The 26,535-nt window shown below is 37.4% G+C and overlaps 1 protein-coding gene across 3 annotated transcripts in view; it reads right to left on the bottom strand.

Moving 5' to 3' along the window:
• Positions 1 to 3,840: 3,840 nt before the first annotated feature.
• LOC103279843 (uncharacterized) overlaps positions 3,841 to 26,535 on the bottom strand; it is a 41,362-nt gene continuing 18,667 nt past the window's right edge. Inside the window, exons 2-11 of one of the 3 annotated variants that reach the window (XM_008116764.3) lie at positions 24,577 to 24,652; positions 20,509 to 20,640; positions 17,054 to 17,177; positions 13,988 to 14,048; positions 13,851 to 13,897; positions 13,442 to 13,517; positions 12,837 to 12,938; positions 8,985 to 9,836; positions 7,628 to 7,720; positions 3,841 to 4,848 (exon numbers count right to left, since the gene is read on the bottom strand). In XM_008116764.3, the coding sequence (XP_008114971.1) occupies positions 4,536 to 4,848; positions 7,628 to 7,720; positions 8,985 to 9,836; positions 12,837 to 12,938; positions 13,442 to 13,517; positions 13,851 to 13,897; positions 13,988 to 14,048; positions 17,054 to 17,177; positions 20,509 to 20,640; positions 24,577 to 24,652 (1,876 nt within the window). In that variant the 3' untranslated portion in view covers positions 3,841 to 4,535. The remainder of the gene's footprint in view (positions 4,849 to 7,627; positions 7,721 to 8,984; positions 9,837 to 12,836; positions 12,939 to 13,441; positions 13,518 to 13,850; positions 13,898 to 13,987; positions 14,049 to 17,053; positions 17,178 to 20,508; positions 20,641 to 24,576; positions 24,653 to 26,535) is intronic. The other 2 variants (XM_062976143.1, XM_008116766.3) reach the window with 2 other exon arrangements.

Here is a 26,535-nt window from a genome sequence, read left to right as displayed (position 1 = left end):
CTGAACCACAACCTTAGCAGATAGCTGAAATCACTGTGACTGTCCTGTAGTCGTACTGCACTTGAAATGTGGGAATTAGCCTCAATAAAATATGAGGATTGGACAATTGTGCTGAGTTGTAAAAGTTATCGTTCTCCAACATTGGTATGTTTTTCTTTACTTAAAAAATCTGATTGTGATGAGATAACAGGCTGGTGGGATAAAATCCTTAGTATAACACGGTAATAAACTGAAGCACACTAACTCAAAATAGATGCATTTGTATAATTTACATTGATGGGAGTGAATTAAATTACTTAATCAAACTTTAATCAGAGTCATCCTGAGTTTTAGTGGAAGAAGATTGCAGTTTTATTCCCAGTGCTCATCTGAGATCCCAGCTCTTCTTTGGAGGTAAGACCCATTACAGCAATGGTTCTCAACCTGTGCGTCCACAGGTGTTTTGGCGTACTCCAGAAATCCCAGCCAGTTTACCAGCTGTTAGAATTTCATGGAGTTGAAGGACAAAACATCTGAGGACCTACAGGTTGAGAACCAATGCATTACACTGAACAGTGTTTTCTCTTATGTAAGTGGGGGAGAATTGCAATCTTAATTATCCTCCAGCTGCTTTGTACCTCATGAATTCTAACCATCGTCAAACCCAAAATAATACACATTTTATTGTTTTAGATTATGATCCCATTTCTGAACAAATAAACATTTATTTTACTTTCCCTCCTTCTGTAAAGACAAAATTCCCTAGCAGCATTTTCAGTGCCATTTGTAGATGGTACATTATGACTAAAATTGGAATAGCAGATAAATATCCAGATAGATTGCCAATTGGATGCTACACCAAAACAATTACAACTGATATATTTTCCGCTCCTGTTATTTTTCCTGTGCCAAAAAAAGTAAATCCTGAAATGCCAGAAATGTTTTTCAGGTATTCCTCTGACCATCTTGTTCCAAACATCCCAATGAAAATACTTTCCAAGCTGTAAAAATTAAAAATGTATAATATGACTATGTTCCTCTCTAATTAGCGCTGCAGAGAATTAGCACTTTCAGAATATTTCTCCCGGGACTAAATACATTTTTTAAAAAATGTGTCTAAGCTGTTTTTTGTTTGCTTTAGATGGTAGATGGTATACAATGTAATGTGCAACCTAGATCTAAAGATTATGGAAAGCTGTGTTAAATCTTAAATTAGGTTGCTAGCTTGCAACCTTGTGCTCAAACAGCTTTTTGCAGCCCTTTAACAGCAAAAGACTATACACTTGTGAACTCCTTTTTCCATCCTGCTCATCCCATACATCCCTTTTTGCCATCTGCAAAGCAAACTCAAGCCACATTTGCAATAACAGGTAAGAGATGAGAGGACCGAAGAGGAAGCGAATGGGAGGCAGATGAGGGGGCTATGGTGGCGCAGTGGGTTAAACTGTTGAACTGTTGAATCTACTGACCTAAAGGTTGGCAGTTCAAAGCCACAGGTCGGGGTGAGCTCCCACTGTTAGTCCTACCTCCTGCCAACCTAGCAGTTCGAAAACATGCAAATGTGAGTAGATCAATAGGTACCGCTTCAACGGGGAAGATAATCAAAAGCGCCCATGCAGCCATGCCGGCAACACGACCAGGAGATGTCTACAGACAACAGGCTCCTCGGCTTGGATATGAAACAAGAGCACCTCCTCATGGGCAGAGTTGAGCACCACCTCCAGAAAGCCAGAGATGAAAGGGAAAGCCTTTACCTTTGTTCTGTGTATTTGTATGTCATTGTTATTCCACTGTATTAAGGCACTGAATGTTTGTCTATCTGTGTATGTTGTAATCCTCTCTGAGTCCACTTGGGGAGATAGAGCGGAATATACATAAAGTGTATTATTATTATTATTATTATTATTATTATTATTATTATTATTATTATTTATTAATGGGAGTGGCAGAGATTTTTATAATATGCAAACAGACATAGAAAGTGCAGTTTTAAGGGGGGAAAGGGGAACAGTTCCTAATGAGTGTTCATACTTTCCAAAAATTCAAATAATTTTGCTATATTCTTTTAGGTGATATGGAATTTGATTGGTCAGATGTACAGCAAAAAAGGAAAAAAGAGGGTGAGTAGGCTGAGATCTCATAAAGTACAATATAACTCCCCTTATCTGTGGACTCGATATTCTGTTGCACATACCCACACTTCAAAAAATTATTCCCTGCTAAGATATGTACTAAAGTGTATTAAACTACTAACAACTTGACTAAGTCTTACCTTTCCCTCCCACTCCCTAATGTACACTGTGGAAAATATCAATATATAATTTAAATTTCTACTTTGCCTCCTGCCAGGTACTCCTTTCTGGATTCATTGCTCTTTGCCTCACTCTCAGTAGGTGAAGATGCACAGATAAATCTAAAGGAGGGGTTATTTCTTGCTGGTAGTTTTAATGTTGAGTTCTCATGTTGACTTTGGAGCCCCTGGTGGCACAATGGGTTAAACCCTTGTGCTGGCAGCGGTTTGAATCTGGGGAGAGCAGGTGAGCTCCCTCTGTCAGCTCCAGCTCCCCATGTGCAGTTTCTCAAGTCACTCCTGACACGAAAAAAAATGTTGACTTTCCCTAAGAATGGTGTTGGGCATGTAAGAACAATATTTTTAAATCCTCTGTTTCATCTAGTATCGATGGTCGGAAAGGAAGATTGATGTAGGCCCCTTCCACACAGCTGTATAAAATCCACATTGATCTGGATTATATGACAGTGTGGACTCAGATGAACCAGTTCTAAGCAGATATTGTGGATTATTTGCCTTGATATTCTGTGTTATATAGTCTCTCCTTACTATCTCAGCAACCGCTAGAGCTCTCTCCAGCACATCTTCCCCCCTCCAGCCACCAGCCCAATAAATTCTCAATAGCTGGCTCTATAAGAGAAAATATGTATACAATGTTCTACAGAAGTTATATAATGCCAGGGATAATCACCAAAATGGATAAATCTCATTCTGGGGAATGCCTGAGGTGTAAGATACAGAAAGGCACCTTCTTCCATGTTTGGTGGACTTGTAGGACGATACAAGATTTTTGAAAAAAGGTGATTAAGGAAACAAACAAAATTATTACCAATAAGGTTTTTAAAAATCTAGAAATGTGCCTTTTAGTAATATTTAGGGAGAGAATTAGTAAAAGAGATGAGGAAATTTGTCAGTATAGCTTTGTTGCAGCCAGATTGACAATAGTGATATCTTGTAAAGGTGAAAAAGGATTGGAGAGAAAAGTTATTAGACTATATTCAAATGGCCAAGCTATCTAATGGTTTGTTGGGGGGGGGGGGGAGATAATGAAGAGTTTGCTAAAAAAAAAAGGAGACTGGTATTTGAATATTTGGAAAGAAAGACAAATATTGACTTTAAAGTAGCCATAATGGGAATTTACTAAAGTAGTTATAAGGATAGATTTTATTAGATATGGGATTCACAGGAAGTAGTGATGGAGGTCATGGGTGGTGGTTCACAGGAATGAGGTAGGTGGGGAAAGATTTGTTAGACTGTTGCAATGTACCAGTTTGGCTAGTTAAAGCAATTTCTATTTACATTTGTCACTTGTATACAGTAAAAAAATAAAACACACACAAACACACAAAGAATGGTCTGGTTAAATATACCCATGGTCTAATGTGCCACCCTGATTGTGAGCATTACACTCAAGTAAATATGGTATAATGGGATCAATAATGGCTCCAAAAAGACTCCAAAGCTTTGAGAAGTTATGGTTCATCCATTATATATGGATGAACCATAACATTATATGAAACAAGATATCTTAATTCAGAAGCAAAGAAAAATGAGAACTCAGATGATATGGCTAGGATACCGACAGAAAAGAAGAGATCAGCTTTATTTTTCTAATTTCATAGGCTTTATTCTAAAACAATCCTTGCCTCTATTTTGTAAACAGAAAATGCTTTAGGAAACCCAAATTCTTACCACCAAATTAATTAACCATGTTACCATAATTTTTTCAATATTTACAATAGATTTATTTTCTTTCCTTTCAAATCATAATCAAATTCATAGTGAAATTTTATTGAGAACAATCTTTATATTATTTTGTTACATGTTTTCTAAGATGCAATTACTAGGAGAACACAGAGGCTCCTTCTACACTGCCATATAAAATCCAAATTATCTGCTTTGAACTGGATTATATGACAGTGTAGAAGGGACCAGATTGAGCTGTGCCTTATGCTACATCCTTCCAATTTACTAAAGGCAAATATTACTGTTCATTTATGTTAGACATCTGTCTCCATGTAAAAAATATAATGACTGTCTAAATGTAAACAAACATTGGCAGAAGCTAGTCTTATAAATCATACATTGATGGCATGTGATCCAAATTGTATGGATGGAGGCCGATCCCTACTATGGTCAGGATGAGGCAAACAATAAGCCACCAGTGCACAGATACCAGTAATATTTAAAAATCTCATTTTGAGAGAAGTTTGGTCCACACACAAAAAGAAAATAGGTGAAAAATGCATGCATATGTGTATGTGGTTCATTTCCAAATATAGTGCTCCCTTGGATGTGAATCACAATGTGCTCTATCTTCCCCTTCAGCTGTATAGTTTAAAGGCAATCCATAATTATAATCAATTGTTACCACAGGTAACCTTTTCCTTTGACCCATCTCCCTTGTGACTTCACACTGAGGCCCCCTTTCACAGTCCACCGCAGCTGAATTAACTTCCTGTTGGGAAGATGACATGAGATGTGTTGGGTGTGAGGAATATGATGCAAATCTTGTTTGTCCTCCTCTTATAATTTCATCTGAAGAGAGGATTCTTCTGTAATTCTCAGAGCAGTCAGGCCTATAATATAAAAACTATGATTAATTGAAAATGTCCTATACTGATGAAGGATTCATTCACGACAGTGAGATAGACAAGCACTAAAAGGTTGTATTTTTATTTTTTAAAAAAAGAGGAGCAGGTCTTACTTCCTGTGATGTCCCATGGGCCTTGGAGTTCTGATCCCAGCGCCATCGTGGCTGATGATGACGAAAACAGGGGATTTTTGCCGGCTCAGCAAGAGCCGGAATCTTTCCAGATGCCTGTTGTTGATGATTCTACCCGAGAGCCCATTAAGGAAGACCTTGAACAGGCCTTTCCCACTGCCTCCCCTCCTTTTGCTAGGAAACAGTTCTATGCGGTGGGCCGGGGTGAGAAAGAGCAGTTTCGGAGAAGCTTGAGATTAGCAGCTAAACAAGACGTTAATTAGCTATGTTCCCCTGGGAAATTCTAGGGAGGAACGCATCTGGAGGGAGATGTGTTTCGTTCTCCTTTCCCTTGGGAAAGGAAGCTCAGGACACCTGCTTGCAGAGAAATGAGACTGAGTTAAAAGTGCCCAATACGGAGGGTTCCGTGCGGAGTCAACAGGTCAGCTTCAGGAGTGATTTCGTGTTTCCAGCCAAGTGTGGACTTCGTAAAGTCCGCAACTCCAGTTCCTTTGCCTTGCCTTGCCTAGCCAAGTATTCAAGAACTATCTTGTCTTGCTTCCAGCCTTGGACCTTGTTTCTAGTATCAAGCCTTGTTTCCAGTTTTTGCTGTGGACTTACTTTGAACTTTGGAGAGATTTTGGATGCTTCCCCACTCTATTGCTTGCAAATAGAGTGTGTTTCGGTTTGGATTTGCAACTTTGGACTCTAATATAAAATATTGGACAATATAATTTTGGACTATATCTGACCTTCCCTGAAAGGTCTTTTATTGGACTAAATCTTCTACTTGTTTTTATTATTCTTACATATATCCTTAATAAAGATATTAGATAGTTTTGGCCTCCGTGTGTCGGTTCTTAGTGCTCCATTGCCCTGGGCGTGACACTTCCAGGCCTAAATATCTGATTTTAGAAGCTAAGTAGGGCCAGGTCTGACTGCATCATAGGTCTTACACTCTCCCTGGCTCCGCCCATCTCCAGTTCCTAAGGAACTTCCTCCATTTTCATCAACCAATCAGACTGCACTTCCAGTTATGGAACTGCCTGATGGCTCCTCCCCCTTGTTCTGCCAAGCCCCTACAAGCAAGGCACCTATACACCAACCCTGTAAGGTAGGCTAATCCGTTACATTCACTGTTTCCTGTTATGTACATCTTCCTTTACTCTATAGTTCCTTAGAAGTTATAGAAGAGGCTACAGAACACATGCTCCTTTTCTCTCCCCTTTTGACCTGTTGATAGCTTTTTTTAAATAAGAGAAATGTCCTGAACTGATGGCTCAGAGAATTATCTCAAACATATCTGAAACTGGACTGATAAGTTTTGTACCTGTATATACTGAACACATGAGGGTTGTGGGTCAACCAATTATGTTATTTTTATCGTTTGTCTCCTGAATGCATGATATAAAACAAGTTGTTTTATGGGCCATGCTTTTCTTAAGAGCTATGATCTCCAAAAAGTGTTTTCCCAAAAGGTTATGAATGCCATTTTCCAAAATAAGGTGACATTATCTATGAGTTTTCTGAGGCTATGAGTATGTGGCTTGTTTAAAGTCACCCAATGGTTTTTGAGCTGGGATTTTAATCCTGTTCTCTGACGCTCAAACTGCTGACTTCCATGCTGACTTCCCTTTATTCATGGTTAAAATATTGTGAGTCCCTTCCTTACAATCCCTTCCTGCTTTATGGCCCTCCAAACTTAACTACAATTCAAAGATACATTAGGACTCACTTCAACAACAGTTAATTCTACTCAGAATTCCCAGTTAACTAGAGTTTGGAACAGCAGTGATTTCATTAATTTTAGTGTAATTCCTGTGCTGAAAGAGGGTAGAAGGTGGGGAGGAGGGATAGTTTACTCTCAACGATATCAATGCCTCAATTGAGATTAGGAAAGAACCAAGTGGTATGTCTTTCCATCCACCTTTACTTTTAAGACTTAACTTATTTTTTTTAAAAAGGAACCTGCTATCATATTGTAAAAGGCAAAATATTCACAGCTTATTGGTAATAATATATGTTATACCGTTTATATTATTATAAATTGTCCAACAGTTTTTATTTTTGAAGGATTCTATCTTTTGCAGGGATACTATGACAATACATTTCCATCTTGTCTTCTGTGCCAACAACTGGAGGCCCCTTCCGCCATCAGCAACTGACGCTCTGGGACCAGAGCGAAGAGGGGAAGCTGGGAAAACATTTCCATCTTGCCTTCTGTGCCATCAGCTGGAGGCCCCTCCCCCCAGTAATATGCTATGCTAATAATATAGTATTGTATTTATATGTGTGTGGTGTGTATATATATATAATATTGTATATAATATACAATATAATTTACAATAATAAATAATTAATATATTGTATATACATGTAATATTGATAATATTATAATGTAATGCAATATAATACTAATAATAATACAATATCATAATATTTATTATTTATTATTTATTACACATAATATTACTGGTAATATTACATTTTAGTGGTGTGCTGCAATATGCTGGTATATAGTACTAGTGTCGTGCTGTGCTAGTGATATAATACACTGTATGTAAATATTATTTGTAAGTCGCTCTGAGTCCCCTTCGGGGTGAGAAGGGTGGGATATAAATGTAGTAAACAAATAAATAAAACAGCAATTTTACCTGCAATTTCTGTGGTAGTCTTCCTTATCACCACTATCACTGTGAAATAAGGGTGTTTCTTGGAATTCTTCCTGAGAAAGATAAGGGCGATCTCTGGGGGGGGGAAATACATATCAACTTAATGTAATGTATAAAACAGAGTGAACCCATGGAAGAGCTACTACTGTCAAAGGAAGGAGCTAGGATCCAGTAGAGGCTCACCCCTGAAAGACAGATGATTTTTTAAACTCATTCTTGCTTTCCCTTATAGCCTCAAGTGTCAACTTCTACACTATTCTGGAGGTCACCTGGAACAATTTGCAGAGTTGCCGGGGACAGGAAAAAACAGTGAAAAATATCATCCCCGTGCAACTTTATTTGTAGGATTATTAAGATTCCATGCAACTCTGGATGAATGTATGCATGGGTGTCTGTGTACAGCCCTGCAGCAATTCAAGAACCAAGGCAATTAAAGTGGATTCTTTCTACAGCATAGGTGCATTTCAAAGTTTTCTTTTCCACTGCTGGAAGCTTTGGCGTTCTAAATGACAAAGAGTGCACTTTTTGCTGCTGCGTTTTACATTCAGCAACAAATACTTTTTTTGGTTTCAGGGTTTTGAAAACTGAGGGGCGCATTAGATTGGATGGTGCATTAAGACTCGGGTAAATATGCTATTTTTAAACATTTTTAGTGAGAAAATGATGAAGTCTCAAGTTTAACTCCAGCACCATTTATATTTTAACAAAAATGATTCAGTGATTCATAATCTTACTGTTTTACATCCATATATATCTGATATTACCAAAATGATAATTTGCTGATATGACTTGTCTTCTAGAAATCTATGGCAGACAAGACTATCAAAAAAGTTGTACCCATGATATCAGGCTTCTGTACATTAGACAACAAAAATCTATCAGAAAATCAAAATTAACTACATATTCCTAATTAGGTAAAGGTTTCCCCTGACGTTAAGTCCAGTCATGTCTGACTCTGGGGGTTGGTGCTCATCTCCATTTCTAAGCTGAAGAGCCGGCGTTGTTCGTAGACACCTCCTAGGTCATATGGCCAGCATGACTGCATGGAGCGCCGTTACCTTCCCACCGGAGCAGTACTTATTGACCTACTCCCATTTGCATGTTTTTGAACTGCTAGGTTGGCAGGAGCTGGAGCTAACAGTGAGCTCCCATTCCGCTCCCCGGATTCGAAGCTGTGACCTTTCGGTCTGCAAGTTCAGCAGCTCAGCGCTTTAACACACTGTGCCACCGGGGGCTCCTAATTACATTCAGTTGCCTTGTTTAATGCCAACCATTGTCAAAGACAGGAGACTGGCCATGATAAGTATGTGGTTTGAGAGAATATGATCATTCTTCTCACCTTTCTGGATATCCTTCATATGGCATGTTATTATGGGGCGAATGATCACCAAAAGGCCTCATCCTTTGTTCACTCTCCCTGTTTAGAGAATCATTAAATTGTACTTGTTCATTGTAGTCATCATAAGCCTGAGAGTTGTGAAAAGGCCTGCATCTTGATTCGGAATCTCTGTCATCAAAATCTTCTGCTGGCATCTCTCTTTGTAAATCATTGCAATGTTGGTGATCAAGGAATGGTCTTATTTGTTGTCTACGCCCCCTTCTAACAAACTCAAAGTCTCCCACTGGCGTTTGTATATCATCATGAGGAAAACAGTCATGATATGGTCTCATTCTTTGGTCAGGTCTCTTGTTGTGGAATGTTGAATTTTTAAACTGCATATGTGACTGATATTCATCATTAGTCTGGGGGTCATACAATGCTTTTCGTCTTTGCCCATGGCTCCTTTTGTACTGTGAATCCATGAGAATATCACTGGAAGGAGGGTTATCAGGACAATGTCTTTGTCTCTCTCCACAGCCCATATTAATATCTTCTGGTGGAGCACTTACTGGAAAGTCATCACAAAGTTGAGGGTCATGGCAAGGTCTGAGCCTCTGCCCTGATCCCCTGGTGCCAAAATCTGAATCATTCCTTTGCATTTCTGCTTGGAATTCATCATAAAAATGGTGGTCTACAAAATGTCTTTGTCTCATTTCTACTTGAGGCGCTGGATCATCTTGAAACTGTTGATCATAGTATGGCTTTCGCCGTTGTCCGGGCCCTTTATTAATAAAATCAAATTCTCTCAATCGGATCTGTTCTGGTAAGTCACTGTGACTATCATCATAAACCCTTGATCTCTTTGCAGGCCTATTGAAAAAATAAAAAAGTTTTTTTTTTCATTTCAAGAAAAATTAACACCAAAGTTAGGTGACAAAAATAAAACATAAGAACCAAAAGTGAAATTGTATACATATCTTTGAAACGAAACATAATCTCATCATTTACACTAGAACAAATCCATACTATTGAATTTTGAAGTAATCCTTGTATAGAACAGAACTCAGAGGTAACTTGCCTATAACAGTATTCTTTTTAGGTCACACAACTGGGTCTTTACTTCTTTAGAACTAGAATTTTAGACCAGATAATTCCAACTGAGTGGCTTTAGAAGGGCTATCCATAATCCACTATGTATATGGTAGTGCATCTCAACATTTTCCCACAGTTCCATATCTGCCACAAAACACCAGGGTGAAAATGCAAAACGGGGGAGGAAGCTGCCTTGAATTCACAGATTACTATTCAAAGAGCTACAGTTACTTGTAACCCATTTGTTCTGTTTCCTCATGATCTCCACTGAGTCACAGAATTGGGTAGATTACTAAAATAATTTGCTGGAGAGAGGTCTATTTTTAACCAGAACAAAGGAAAGAGCCACTTCCCTAAAAGGTGTATTATTTTTTGTCCTTGCACCCAGTCTGTAATGTTGGTCAAAACTAGAAAACATAGAACAGATCACTTCCTTAAAAATACTGAATGGGAGTCTCAGGTGAATTACCCGCTGCCTTCACAGAATGACTCAATGGAGATGGAAAGAAAATAACTTGGTAGACTAGGATAATTATACTACATACTCAGAAATTAATGGGAAGAAACAGATACGTGCTTCCTTGGCCTTTCATAACATTATGTAACAAAATTTGAAAAAAAAATCTGTTCCTGGTTTGAAGGTGTTATTTTCTGTTTAATTGAGCCGTACTTACTTTGAAAGCATTTGTTATATTCCAGAAACTTCGTTTTTGTGGCTGCCACAAACTATGTTGAATTAGTTGAGACACTTTGAGATATTCATTGAAAAACTATAGCAAAATGTGCTGCAGGATGTTCCCCCAAAACAATGTTTTTGCAGTTTAATAACCCTTTTCCATTTTTTTGTGATAGAACCAATTAGGAAATGACATTTATAACCCAGGAACAAAAACTGTGTTACATAGTAAGGAAAAACTCTGATGATTGCTGGAAACTAGTAGTCTTGCCTAAGCAAAAAATCAGACCAACATGGATATTTAGTGAGTGAAATCTGTTCTGCATAAGCAACTGATATATCGTTGGATGAAAAAAGAAGCGTACAATCCCCACTGAACTCAAAGGAGATGGCAAGGGGTCATGATCTTCATAAGTGAAGCTGAACTGATATTGAATATGTGTCTCCTGTGCAAGTGTTTAAAAAGCAGATGGGGTCAAATTTATTGACATTTCCAAAAGTGATTGCACTATACTTGAACTTGTGTGTATGTGCATATCCCAATCCAATGAGTTTTATGGACATTGTCATCTCCTGCCCACCTCCTGATCCTGAATCGGAGACCTGAGGCTCTCTTACCCACACCAAAGGTGTTTTTTGGCACTGCAGCCTTAAGCTTCTAGATCAGGTGGTGGTGGGAAAAACGTTTCAACTTACATACAAATTTAGCTTCAAAACAAATCTACAGAATGTATTTTGTTCATAACCTGGGGACTGCCTGATCTTGGGAGTCTGTAGTTACCTATAATTTATTCAATTCCATGGTAGTAAAGGTATTGATCCATTAAATTATGATGGTAATTTAACAAAGAATAACTTTTCTCTTCTTACAATAACTTTTACCGCTGGGGCAGTAAATGGTGGAGGAGTAGGCTCATTCAAGTGTACAGCTGAATCATAGGAAATTTTCTAATAAAATAACTATAATGTTAACTAATTGGGTAGAGTTGGAATTGTAATGCCTTTTAAAAAACAACTTTATAAGCTCTTGAGTAGAAATAATATGTACTTCCAGGGTTTTCTTGCGAGGAAATAAAATCAGGGCAGGAAATTGTGAGATCCTCCAGATATTAATTGACTGAGATTCCAAGCATTCTTCACCACTGGAAGTGCTGACTCAGGCTGAAGGAAACCAGAGCTCAAAAATGTTTGGAGTGCTGTACAGTTTCTATTCTTGCACAAATCCAGTGAACCTTCCCTTCCCATTCTGTAGCACTTCACACTACCCTAAAACTTCCACCTTACCACAGTTCATTTTGGACTGCATTGGGTGTTTGAAGGGAGCTGCAATGGCAGGGAGAGATCATCCCATTCTGATTCAGATGACAGAAGCAGTTTTATTAGTATTCTTTACTCTCGGATCTGGCCAGAATTCTGTTAAAATGCCTTAAGAGCAATCACTGGAAAGAGAGTTTTATAACTATGGATAGCCTTCCACAAGCAGGTCAAGACCTTCTTCTGCCAACAGGCATTTGGGGAAGGGGAAGGGCCAGGCTTTGTGGAGGCTGGGTGGGATTGGGGAGGGATATGAATTTTAAAGACCATTTTAGTGCAATGATTGTATTTAATTCTGTTTTTACCACACTGTTGGAGCCCCCAGTGGCACAATTGGTTAAACACTTGTGCTGGCAGGACTGCTGACCAACAGGTCAGAGATTCGAATCCGGGGACAGTGGGTGAACTCCCTCTGTTAGCTCCAGCTCCCCATGCGGGCACATGAAAGAAGGTACATAAGGATGGTAAAACATCAAAACATCCAGATGTCCCCTAGGCAATGTCCTTGCAGATGGCCAATTCTCTCACACCAGAAGTGACTTGCAGTTTCTCAAGTCGCTCCTGACATGAAAAAACTTTCCACACTGTTACTATTCAATTGTTTTTTAATTTTTGTATTGCACTTTTTAAACTTCTCTAGTGTGAATTGTTAGCTACTATGAGTCCCCACGGGGAGAAAGGTGAGACATTGATAAAGTTTATAATAATAATAATGACTATGATTATTTTAATATATATTTTTCCTCTTACTATTTTCAGTTTAAGGCAAGTAAATTTCTGCAAGGTACCTAGGATATTCTTCATTTGGAAATTTATCAATATGGCCATCCATATCATTTGGTGGCGGCACTATATCTCCATCAGCATCCCACATGTTCATTCCCAGATTGCTGAAAAAATTCAGAGAAACAACATGTCATTTGCTAAAGTAACTATTAGTAAAAGGACACATTAATATGATAGGTCTAACTCCAATAAACGAAAAGGTTCCCATCTGTATTTATGGGCTAATGTCAGACTTTACAAATGAATGTGTCGAAATGCTTTCAGAACAACAGTGCTTGTCAATAAACATGCTAAGATACGATAACCATCTATATTAGGACTTGTTAATTACATATCAATCTATCAGAAAATATGTTTGGTATGCTTTCCAAAATAAAGCAAAGCAAAGATGGAATTATTTGATATACTTGTTGTAAGCTAAATGTGAGAAAAAAGACTGATGAGTACAGGAGGACTTTGACTGTCCAGATGTTTCCAACTACAATATCTTACTATAGGCAAACTGCTGGGTCTCTGGAAGTTAAAGTCTAAAACATCTGGAGAGCTCCTGGTATAAAACCTGTACTATAATGCATTTAACAATGAGCATAGATAGGTTTTGACTTACCTTCTCATTGGCTGAGTTCTGAGGTCTGTAAGATAGATATTACCATCCATATGGTGGCCACGAGCCTCTCCAAAAGCTAAATAGATCATGAGAATGTTGTAAGTATGGAAGGTGGCTTTGCAAAAAATGTAAGGATCTCTTCCTTTGATTATTTTACTCAATACATTTAGCATTTCTGACAAAAATAGTGCTCAAAGACATTTACAGTAATTAAAATCAAAAGTAAATAAAGTAATATTAAAACAGGAAACAAGTTTATTTAAACAAAGTAAAAGCATTTTTTAAAGATTCTGACATAGTTTTTAATTATTTTAAAGTCAAAGCTTAAGTTTTTAATATTCTTGCAATCATGGTAGCAACTATGTAGTTTATGCTGAAGCTTGGATTCTGCTTAAGAGAATACAAATACCTTGAATCGCTGTTTCTGGGTCCCAGCCTTCAACATCAATAAGGTATCTAAAGGAATGTACAGACACACACTGGTCACTAAATCAGAACATACCAATGTAGCATAAATAATTATTTCACTTTTGCTGTGATACTTGCCTACATATAAGGTAACCTGTCCTATTAATTCCATTAGTACAGTGTACTCCAATGAGTTTTTCTGTTTAAAAAGCAAAAGGGAAAAAATAACATGACTACAAACATAGTATAAAAAGAAGAGCTTTTGAAAAATATTGTTGTGTAAGTATTAGTACCATTACATATCTCTGAAACATTGACTCTGAACATGTTGTTCCCTTTGAGAGAACTGTGAATTCAGGAGCAGGTTGTATGCCCCTGGTTGCACTTGCAAAGCCCCCACAATGATGTGATAAGGCACTGCTAAAGATAACAGGATCTGCCATCTGTTCAGTGAGGGAATAGACAGAAATCTGCCTGGGCTTAGTCTTGAATATGCTACTCCTCTTAACCGTTGACTGTGCTGTTAAGAATTGACAGCAGAGAGGACATCTTAGTTGGATTTAGTAATAGTTTTGCAGATCCCAGACCAGATGTCCAACTTTCCTTCCAGCTGATTCAGTTGGTTTGCAAGTGGTATGACATCTTTGGATTTGGACAATGTGACTGAACAGTTTTAATGGGAATTATTTTGACATAAATGGTGTGATGCAAAGAAACAAAAGAAATACGAGGGTGAGTCAAAAATTATCCACACTCTGACTGTATAATTTATTTTAATCAACTTTCAGGAAAGACAAATGTATCATTTTTGACATAATCTTCCTGCTTTTCAATACAATAAGGTTTTGTATTCCCTTATTTAAAATGTTTTAGGCTGAGCTGCGAACCACAAATGCGCCACCTCTTCGTCAGGCAAGAATTTTCATCAGGCAAGAATTTTCATCAGGCAAGAATTTTCATCAGGCAAGAATTTTCATCAGGCAAGAATTTTCATCCCCGTAGGGCTTATCTCAGGGGTCCAAACAGGTGATAGTCTGATGGGGCTAGATCAGGACTATAGGGAGTATGCTTTAACACTTCAAAATGAAGTGTCGTGAAGCCAGGACCCAGTTTCTAAACAGGAAGCTAGTCAAAACAGCAAACAGTTCAAGTTCAAACTGAAGAATCCAGCCAAAGAGAAACAAATTGAAGAGAATAACACAAGGTGAGCTGATAGTTCATTCAGAGATACAAAAGCTGACAGATGAAACTGCTGAGAACCTTTTATGCTAGGTTCTCAGGTACTGCCTAGTACTGATCACTCGTTTTGCAGCTAATCGGATGGACCTGCAAACCCGAGTCTTTTCTCTTCACAAGTCTAAAAATGCCAGAACACTTAACCCTTTCTCTGCTTGCCTAGATAACTTGCTTGTTCTTGCTCTGCTAGCTAAGAAGTGGTAGCTTCCTCCAAAGAGTCTTCTTCCAAGGTCGGCTGAGGAAACTGCTGGTTACTGCTAGACTCCCAATTCAAAGGCTGGCCCTTCCAACAGCTCCTCCTTTTCACTCTCACTATCAGAGCTGGCTATGACATGAAGTTTTTGAAGAGCATCGACAATATGGGTTGCAATGTGTGGGCATACCTTGGAAGCACTCTTGGATAGCAGTCCTCACAGTTTTATCCAAATTTTAGGCTTCAGCGATTCAGTGAGCATCTCACTGTAATGAGCACCTTTGATTAAATCTTTTTCACTGCATGCTGTTCTTCTTTTGTGCAAATCACAAGGGGGCAGGCATTTTTTCTTTCAAATAAACTGATATGACACTTTCAAAACTGCACAGCCATGACTGAGGAGACAGTGACCTCGTACGGAAAGTGTTGATAAGACAGTGTGGCCAACAGAAGTTTGAATATAAACAGAGTGCTGATAATAATTTTTGACTCATCCTCGTAGCTTTGGATTTGCATTTCTTGAACAGCATTTTTCCCATTGCCAGAAAAAACAAGATTATAATCTCAGACAAATTACAATACATACATATGCATGTATGTATGTCTTCAAAATGCATGTTTGCTTTCTTATTCAAACAGCAGCTTTGTGAGAAACCTTACCCGTTAAAGACTTGGAACCAAGGTATGTGGGAAGGGAGATTTCCCCTTTGCTCAAGTCACATTCCATTTAAAATTGTGAACTCTGAACTACTATGCTCCTTAGGAGGAAAGTTTCCATTAGCATTAATGGAAGCACCAGTGGAAGAAAGTTATGGTTAGAGAAATGAAAACTTTGGTGTTGGAAGAATGGAGATCTTCATTGGGATTTTAACAGGCTAAGAGAGAAGTATCCCCACCCCTGCACATGCTCTACTTCCTTGCTATTTAAACAAGAAAAAACAGGGAAGATAAAATATACATATTTAACATTCTGTTTGATCTGGTCTGGTCTACTGACATAACTTCGAAAAGTAATTTATCAAATCGCATAGAATTCTTCCTGTCAAAAAAACCTCAAACCCCATTCTATTGATAGTTTTTAGGATCCATTTCAGTTAACCACAATTCAGGAAATCACTTTATAGACAAAAAAGCCTGCACAGGTACAGTTCGATGTCTTATTCTAAAAAGTACAATACCCCCATTATTGAACTCAAATTGATATATATACAGTATTTATATTCTTATAACTGCAATTGGGGAGACATGATTTTTGAAAGATTCCCAATTACAAACCTTGGTATTTTTGAGAACTGAAAATACTAGTTACAATCCTTATATCATATATTGTAAATTAATGACATATTAAAGCCTAATATGAACACCATCTTTAAAATCTTGCTGTGAATAATGGGTTCCAGTGATGTATAATTTATATTCACCCCAGTGCACTCAAGTAAATTTATTAAATGTTCTGTGGGTGCAGCTCTTCCGCAAGATGTATGACCCAAAATAATATTCCAAGGATGGAACAGATTGGTCTTGGATCTGCTGACCCGAAGGCCCCTTCCAGTTTCTGAGAATAGCCAGGTTTGGGTTTTTTATTGGGGGCAAAAAAAGTTGCTGGGCAGAACAAGGGTAACATAGGCCATGGCCCACAATACCTTCTTTGCTTGGCACAAGACAACATGGATTTGGAAGTGATAAACAATACACATATTCAGTCCCCCACTCTGAGTTCTATCCCAGTTATGGTTCCTCTGATCATCCTGAATATTAAATTTGTTGTTAATTACCATTTTCTGCATTTTCCCAAAGGAATTTTCTGACCCATTTTTTGAATTGTAGAATAGTGGCATCATCTGGTACTTCAAGTCCAACTGTAAACAGTTTCTTATACTCCAAACTTTTGGGCATATCCTAGCAATGAAAGAGTGAATAAAATCGCAACATTAATATGTACTTATTGGGTTAACAGAATAACATTCTTTTTTCAGGTAAAAGCAACATAATTGTATCATACAACAATTCTAGCAAAAGCACCTGCATAAACCCAGATTTTAATGGTTTTGGCCCTAGATTCGGAAACCAACACAAATGCAGCAATATCATCCAAATTTGAGTCTGCTTCCTTGCATTGCATTTTTATTTATTTTGCAAATAATATAACATAAATTCTATTTATGAGAAAATGCCAAGTACTTAAATATCCAATAAATATCCAAGTTCTTGAATATCCATGACACACACTTATGCCAATATCATCTGAGAATGGAATCAGTGCGTCTTTCCACACTGAAGACTACACATATGTATGTCCCTGCCTTCAAATCAACTGTCAAAGTATGGTGATCCCTAGGGCTTTCTTTGGCAAAGAATACTCAGAGGTAGTTTTGCCATTCCTTCCTATGAAATATAGCCTAGAGCACCTGGTATTTGTTAGCAGCCTCCATCCAAGTATTAATCAAGACTGACATTGCTTAGCTTCCACGATCATGTAGGATCTGGTGCCTTTTGAGTATTTTGGCATAAAATACTTTATGAGAATTAATGATAGTCATATCATGTGGGTAAAAAAAATTGAAAGAACACTTATCATATTTAAGTGGTTCCCCTTAAGTTAATGAAAGTCAATGAGCAGTACAGTCCCAGTATCAAACTGGATGGCTGATACGGTACCATTAGAAGTGACACTATTACTACTATACTACTATTGCTACTATTCTGCTTCCACCTCTATTTATATCCTGATTTCTCCCAAAAACTAGGTAGATTAGAACAACTGAAATAAAGACCTATAAAAGTTCAGACAAGACATGAATAAAAAACAGTAATTCAAAGTGTACTAGTAAAAAGTCATTTGCACTAGTGATGGTATATTTTTAGTGTGAGCACAAGGCCCTATACATACAGAAGCATTCTTTGACTGTCCACAACAGCTGCCTTGCTCCGATGACATGGAAGTCTATTCAGAGCATGTATAAAGGATCTAGAAATTTGAGTTGATCAGAAGCTGAACATGAGTCACCAATGTCATATGGCTACACAAAGACCAATGTAATTGTGGGCTGTGTCAACAGAATTATAGTGTATAAGGGTCTTACACTATAAATTTAATGCAGGTTGACAGCATGTTCACTGCCATGGCTGAATGCTATGGGATTATAGTTTATGTTTTGGTGAGGCACCACTATTCTTTGACAGAGAAGGCTAAAATTAAAATTGTGGTGATTCCAAAGAACTGAGTCATGGACAATTAAAATGGTATCAAGCCGCATTAATTCTACAGAACAGATTAACTCTAAATTGAGGAAAGTAATAGTACCACTCTATTTTGCTTTTTTTTGCTATTTTGACCACCTGGAATACTGTTTTGGGCACCACAAAAGTCTGGAAATTATGCCTCATGAGGAGCGGCTTAAGGAACCAGGTATGTTTAGTCTGGAGGTTGAGAGGGGACATGCTAGCCAATATTTGACAGGATGTCATGGATTCAAACTATAGGAAAAAAAGATCCAGCTGAACATTAGGAAAAAACTTCCTGATGATGAGAGCTGTTTGATAGTGGAATAAGCTGCCTTTGAATGTGGTGGTGGAATTTCCTGTTTTGGTGGTTTCTAGACAGGTGGTAAAGCCATCTACTAGGAGTGCTTTGATTGTGTATTCCTGCACAACATGGGTTTGTACTGGATGCCCTTGTGATCTTTTTCAGCTCTGATTCTAGATGCAAGATTTAGGCCAAATTGTTTATTATTTTGAGGCTGCAATCCTGTACAGATTCACTTGGTGGTTTGATTTTTATTTTGGAAAGCATGCACATTATTACACTGTGTATACCATAAATATAATAAATATTACAGTTTTATATTCTGTCAATTGATGCATTTATATTGTTAACATAGTAAATGTGATATTACATAGTTAAGAAAATATTGTATGTATTTCAACTTTTCTTATTGGAAATTCCACAACCTAATGGAAATAACTGCACCATAACCTTATAGAAAAGGTAAAAATGATGTCACATCTGTTTGGCAAATGTAAATCTCCATGAACACGTGGAGACTATCTTTTGAAAACCACTAGTCAAGAAAAGCATGACCTTGTTAGAAGTCAACCCTTTGAACAAGCATTTATGCAATGGTACACAGGTAACTCAGCTGTTAAACTGAAGAACCATGTCTTTAAACTGCCAAGGATAAAGACATGCCACTACAAAAAATATTTTTGGTTGGCAGAAAATGGTTGTTTCTTTGCAGTTGAAATTTGCAGTTGCCCAAAAGATATACATTCCCTTGAAACCTTTTAGTTTAAAATATGCACTCAGAGATAAAAAAAACCCAAAGTCTTTGAAAAACAACATATCTTGTTTACTCATAAAACATCTTGTATTAATTCACCATTCAGGCACATTTCTTATTGAAGTTCAGTTTGATGGGATATAGCTTCTCTGTGTTATGAACACAGGATATAAACAGTCCACAGTCTTTAAGTATAGTTGTACTCACTAAAGTCCAATACTATATCCATTGAAGTCCCTAAATCATACTTCTCTACTGAAATCCAAACAGCAACCTGTTTTCACTGAAGACCAAACACATACATGCATCCACCTCCACTGAGGTCTGATGCAAAAGTGAATACAAAATGGAGTCTTGAGTCTGAAGATGCTCAGTACAATCACATGTCTATAACTCCTCCCACACCAAAGAGGTCAGTCAAATTGGCAAATCAACATACACATAAAATACAGGTTAGCAAATTCATACATTAACAAATAAATAGTGAAAGGCTTGGGAGGTTGCTGTTTATAACCTTTGTCAAACCTTCCTTTTAAAAAAGTAGGGGGGGATTGTTTTTCCCATGAATTCAACCTTTCTGGAAAATTTCCAACTCTAGTTTGCATGTTATTAAGCCTAAATATTTGCAGTTAGTATAAAATTAGGACCTTTTGATACTTTTTAGCTTCTTCTCATTTCCTTTCCTTAACTTTCCAATTTAATCTGAGTCAGATAATAGGTTTTAATATACCTGGGAGCAGGATCTGTTTTGTTGCGTTGTGTAAAGTATCATGCAAATTAATGGCACTATAAATAAAAAAAACCCTGGCCTTATGAAAGAGTTCATTGTGGAAAAGTTGTTATGTAGCTAAAAATGAAATAAATCATAGTGTTTTCATCAGTCTTCAAATTTGATTTTAAAAACACAGAGCAAATGTTTAATTTTCCTTTAAATATCAATTTATTGCTACCTTAACTTCATAGTATCTTCTGGTGTATGTTAAATCAATAATTAAGCCAAGTTCCACATTAAGAGCTTTCACTGCAGCAATCAAATCTTTTGGTGTAAACTTTTGAACTGGTGTCAATCTTTGGTTGATTGCCTGGAACAGAGGAAAAAGAGATTGTATATTGCATAAGGGAAAATAGTCTGATGCAAATGAAAAGAATTTGCTTTATCATATGAAGCTTGGGAAATAAAAAAAAACATTCAAGATCAGCAGGAAGTTTATAAACCTTTACTTTAAAATAAGTAGGAGGTACAGATAGTACCTGCCATGCCCCCTTCCACTTCTTATTTCTTTGTTCTCCAACCCACAGTGATAACACTATGTAACACGATTTTTGTTCCTGGGCTATAAATGCCATTTTCTAATTGGTTCTATCATAAAAATATGGAAAAAGTTTATTAATCTGCAAAACCTCTGTTTTTGCAGGACATTCTGCAGCACATTTTGTTATAGTATTTCAATCAATATCACATAGAGGCTCAGCCAATTCAATATTGTTTGTGGCAGCCACAAAAACGAAGTTTCTGGAGCAGAACAACTACTTTGAAAGTAAGTACCACGCAATTAAACAGAAAATAATACTTTTAAACCAGGAGCAGGTTTTTTTCAAATTTCATTACATGATATAATGAGTAATGCTAGCCTAGGTTCTAAATCGTATTGTCCAAAACCGAACAACATGCTTAAGAAAGCAGGCACTTATGACAAATGACAGATATTTGCCACAAGTCTGGAGAACTGGAATCACTACAACTCCAGACTAGTTTTATGAAGACAACCTGATAAACAGAATCTAGGTGAAATAGATTATGTAAATATCTGTTATATCTCAGCCACCTATGAAGACAATTCTGGATTTTGAAGCCTTTTAGATTCTGGAATATGGGATAAAGGATGCTCAACCTGTAGTACCATTCATCAGATGGTAAATGGCAAACAGAATCTCCCATTCTTCTACTTATGAGTGATTTCCCCCAAAGCCTAGATGCTGGGAAATAAGAAATCATTCTTCAGTGACTCAAAAAATGCATTAGCCCTTCAGATTTAACTAACATCTTTTTGTTTATTTTAATTTTTTGTCTTAAGCAGCAAGTTATGGAGAATTTACAATTTGTATAAATCCAGATTCCTTGAAAACTGTCTTGTGTCCTAGGAGAAGATAGTCCAGTACAATGTGTACCTAAATATAGGGCAAACAGGGTCTGTTCCTGACCTCTACACAGAAACTGTTGTCATTATCTACATCTGTTAACTAACTCTATTATTTCCCTCTTTTTGAAAAAGGTGATGATGGTGGCATCTTTGATGTCTGCTAGGATTTTCTCCACACTTTTTCAATGAGCTGAGGGAGCTGTTGTCAGCTCAGGTACACCCTTTTTAAAGATTTCAGCAGGGATCCCATCATGTCCACTGGCTTTGTTGGTTTTAAGCTTTGCTGACTTCCTCCAAACTAGGCGTGCTGCAAGCTCATCCCTAGTTTGTTGTTGCGGGATTTGTGAGAGAACTTCTTCTGCCACATTGGAGCTGTAGTTAAAGAGGTTGTGCTCTTTCCAATGTAGCACAATTGGTATCTCTGATAGGATGGTGTCCAGCTCACAGTAAAAAAAAATCCTTGATATCTTCATCAGCATCTAGTGTTGGTGCAGAGGCACATATGATGGTTGCCTGCTGGTTTTTGGAAAGGTTAATTCGGAAGGTTGAGAGTTAGTTAATGCTGATGGGTGTTTCAGACAGATGCTTCACCAGGTCATTTCTGATAGCAAAGCCAACTCCGTGTATTCTTCATTTTTCTTCAGGTAGTCCCTTTCAGAAGAAGGTGTAGCCTCCTTTTCTTCCTTCAGCTGTTCTTCTCCTGCTCTCCGACTCTCCTGAAGTGCTGCTATGTCGATGTTAAAGTGTCCCAGCTCCCTTGCAATAATAAGTAGTCCTGTATTCAGAGTGTTCACTGTCTGTGTTGTCCAACAATGTCCGTATGTTCTATGTTCCTAAGTTCATTTTTTTTGGCCACAAGATGTTGACCCCTCTGGACATGACAGTCCAGTCAGGGATGAGAGAGGCAGACTATGTTTAGGACACCTTTACTAGCTCCCTCCCTGTGTGGGGTGAACAGAGTGCATCCTAAAAAGGGCTGCTCAGTCGTGGATACAGCTCTAACTAGAGGTCAGCTTTTTTTAAAATTAAATTTATTTATTTTTATTACATTCCAACAATTAACAAAATTTTAGCGATGCATGTCTTATTTCAATATACATAATACCAAAAGTAAGTAATGCTTAAATGACATTTTAAACGATCCTTTGGAATGTAACTCCCACCCCCCCTCCCCTCCCCCGTTCCCCCTCCCCCCTGGAACAGCAATTCAATATATTATCATTGTATCATTTTAACTGTGTGGAAAGCCTGGTTCAAGGTGGTGTATCTTTCGTCTCCATCTATTTTGTTAATTAGGACTGACCATTTCTTGAACCAGTCAGGTTCTTTTAGACAATTTGTATATTTTCTTTTCCTTTGATTAATGAAATCATTGATTATATATTCTGATATATAAGACCACCAAATTTCTACGTTCCATTTTGTCTCATCCCTCCATCCTCGGGCTATTGTGGCTTGTATTGCGGCTGTCATATATTTTAGAATCTCGGTCCAATTATTGTTATCTTCCCTTACCTTTATTGTGAGGGACATAAATCTGGCTTTGTCCCATATTAATTCTTTCCCTATTATTTCTTCCATTTCTTTTCTTATTTTGCTATAAAAGATTTGAATTTTTCTACAGTCCCACCACATGTGGGAGAATGAACCTATTCCCCCACATTTATGCCAACATTTGTTCGAGGTACTTCCCGTTATATGAGCTAATTGTAGGGGGGTTCTATACCATTTTGTGATTATTTTCCTTTGTGTTTCTTTGACCCTTATATGATTAATTTTATGAATATTATTGATCCATGACCCAATTAGTTTCTCAGTAAAGTTTTTTTCCTGTTTCCAGATCTCTGTAAGCGTTTCTTTCATATTATAAGTTAAGGTAATTAGTACATCATACCATAGCCCAATCATACCTTTATCTGTTTCTAATTTCCTTCTAATTATTCTATCCAGGGGGGTTTCACCTGCTTCTCTTCTTTTCATGGCCTGGGCTTTACTGGACAAACCTAACCATGCTATCCAGTTCCCTTGGCCGCATTTATCTTTTATTTTATCCCACTTTAATATTTCTCCATTGGGGTCCATAAGGTCCCCAATCTTTTTAATACCATTTTCCTTCAGTGCCTTAATTATATTCCTAAATGTCTTGTCCTTATTTAACTAGAGGTCAGCTGTTATCAATAGTGCTGTAGAATTCGAAGTGGTTTGAATGGAAGGTGATAGGGAGAAACACGTCAAGAGGAAGTCGCATCAAGCCAACCCTGACTGGGACTGCCTTCTATTTGGAAACCAATGTCTTCTGTGGAAGAACATGTGGGTCAAGTATAGGTCTCCATAGTCACCTACTAATCCACTACCAAGACCCTACTTTTGGAAGGCCATCCTACTCTGACAAAAGCGATCACCAATGATGATGATAATTAACTCTATAGAAACAAGCAACTGGATTTTGAGACTACAAGCCAAGATTCTTAATATCCCTGCATTATTCAGCATAAAGTTCCACCAGCATAATTCTGGAAAATGTAGACCCTGGGATTGTGAGATTAGAGAACACCAGTCAAAAGTGGGGGATGTTATCTAACACATGCCAAAGCCAATCACTGATTTTTTTGGTCAGGGGAGTTGCATAAGAAAGTACATTTTTGAGCAAAGTTGAAAAAAAAGAAAAGAACAACAACCCCTAGTTATTGTACCACAGCAAGCCAATGGGACTTGGCCACATTGGACTGCCCTGTCCTTCAGTGATAGCAGCCTTATGGATTGTGGAAGATTAAATATTGCTCCTTCTTTTTCCTGTAAAAAGACTTCTGTGTTAGAATAGAAGAATAAATATTAATTGTATAAAATATATCTTAACATATAGCATTTAATACATACCCCTTTCAAAGGTACTTTGAAAGCAATGAATCGTGTCCCTGGTATAGGTTGTCCAACTGGTTGTACACTCCGCCATCTGGTAAAAAAACAAAATATATTTGAATTTTAATTATACATATATTAGGTTAATAATATTGCACTTAAGTGTTTTATAGTAAACATCCTAGCCATGATCTAGAGATATGTATAGATTATAAAAGGCTGTTTTTGGACTACTGTAGATTTAGATCACCGGGATGTTCTTGTCGTTAGAAGCCAGCTACTATTTTCATCACCACCCTGCTCCGGTAGTGCCAAAACTGATGATTTCACCATCAGCCTAGAATTGCACATGCTGTTCTCAGTCCAATGTTACTGGATCTGAGAAGCCAAATATGTCAGCTCTTTTGAATAAGTTGTTTCAAATCAGGGCCATAGCCAGAAAAAAAAATAAAGAAATGGGGGGGGGGGGGGTGTTGAAACTTTTTTTTAGCGAATTGTGAAGAGTAGTTCCATAATGCAAAATAATTTAGAAATCAGGCTCCATTGATAAACTTCAGTGGACACTCAAGACAGATAAACTTCAGTGGACACTCATGGGGATTTGGTTAATCAGTCAAAATTCATGAGTAAACCAGTTTTTTAAAAAAAATGTAATGAGAAATAACAAAAATTTTGGAAATGTATGTTATTATCTTGAACACTATAAATGGAAGATTTTCATGAGATAACTTGAGTCCCTATACATTTTGTTATTATAATGTATCATGTATGTCTGTATCACTTCTAAGGGACTGGTTTAACCTCCAGTTTACTAGTGAAACGGAATTACTGTCTGTGTCATAAAATGATGCATGTCTAAAAGTGTGTCACCAACATGAAATGTTTGGAAAGCTCTATTATAAGAGGTTGTTTTCCTAGTTCTCCCATATTAGAAGACAGAGCAGATGGTTACTGTGAAAAAGAACTTACTGAGAACACTTTCTCTAATGAGGCCTACCTGAAACTAATTCTTGATATCTTTACAATGTTAAGGCAGTTTTGAGATTCCAAGGTTATTTCATTTGTTCTGCTTCTTATAACCATGTAATACAGGTTATCAAATTGATCTTTTCAGTTTTTTCCTGCTTATTAGTTATTTTATTGTAAACCTTGATGATGTGGTTGATGTGCAGGACATTGTGAACAAAAATAATAATACAGTCAACATTAGTGGATTTGATTTTTAAAGATTTGACTATTCACGGGTTTGATTCAAATATTATCTCTAGAATCTCTAGGTCCTTCAGTGTGATTCTATAGTCAACTTCTGCAGAGGTTGATCGAAGAGTTATGGTGGAAGACCTGGATATTCCTGCAGAGAACTCCTCTCTAGGTATATGTAGTTCCTCTAGTACAATCCTATGGTCAGCCTCAACCGATTTTTCATTTTGCAGGGGCCCTGTGTCCCTAACGTCAGTGAATGTGGAGGACTAACTGTATACATTCTGTGAATTTTAGACGGTAATGTACCATTTTATAATTTGATTTATCCTTAATAAAGATATCTGAACACTGTTTCAATGCATTATAGCTCTTGCAATGGATCTATTCAGATAATGATGGAATGTATAATACAGTGTTCCCTCACTTATCATGGGGGTTGTGTTCCAGGACCACCCGCAATAAGTGAAAATCTGTAAAGAAGGAACACTATATTAATTTTAATATTTATACATTATTTTAGTAGTTATAAACTATTTTAAGCCTTTATCAACCAATCGTGTGTTGATAAATTGCCCCTTCTCCTCCCGTTGCCGCTTGGGCTCCTTTTCTCTCCCTTTGGCTTCTCCTTCCTCCCTTCTTTAGGCTGCAAATTGTAATTTTTATTATTTATAATTTTCTTTCAAAATTTATTGAAAAACCGCAAAACAGTGAATCTGCGAAAAGTGAACCGTGAAGTAGTGAGGGAACACTGTACTGCTATTTAAGGAATAAAGT

Source organism: Anolis carolinensis, chromosome 3, assembly GCF_035594765.1.
Source record: "Anolis carolinensis isolate JA03-04 chromosome 3, rAnoCar3.1.pri, whole genome shotgun sequence".
NCBI classification, from domain to species: Eukaryota; Metazoa; Chordata; class Lepidosauria; order Squamata; family Dactyloidae; genus Anolis; species Anolis carolinensis.
Note: the sequence above shows the minus strand (reverse complement) of the source record. Positions and strands in the feature narration are given on the sequence as shown.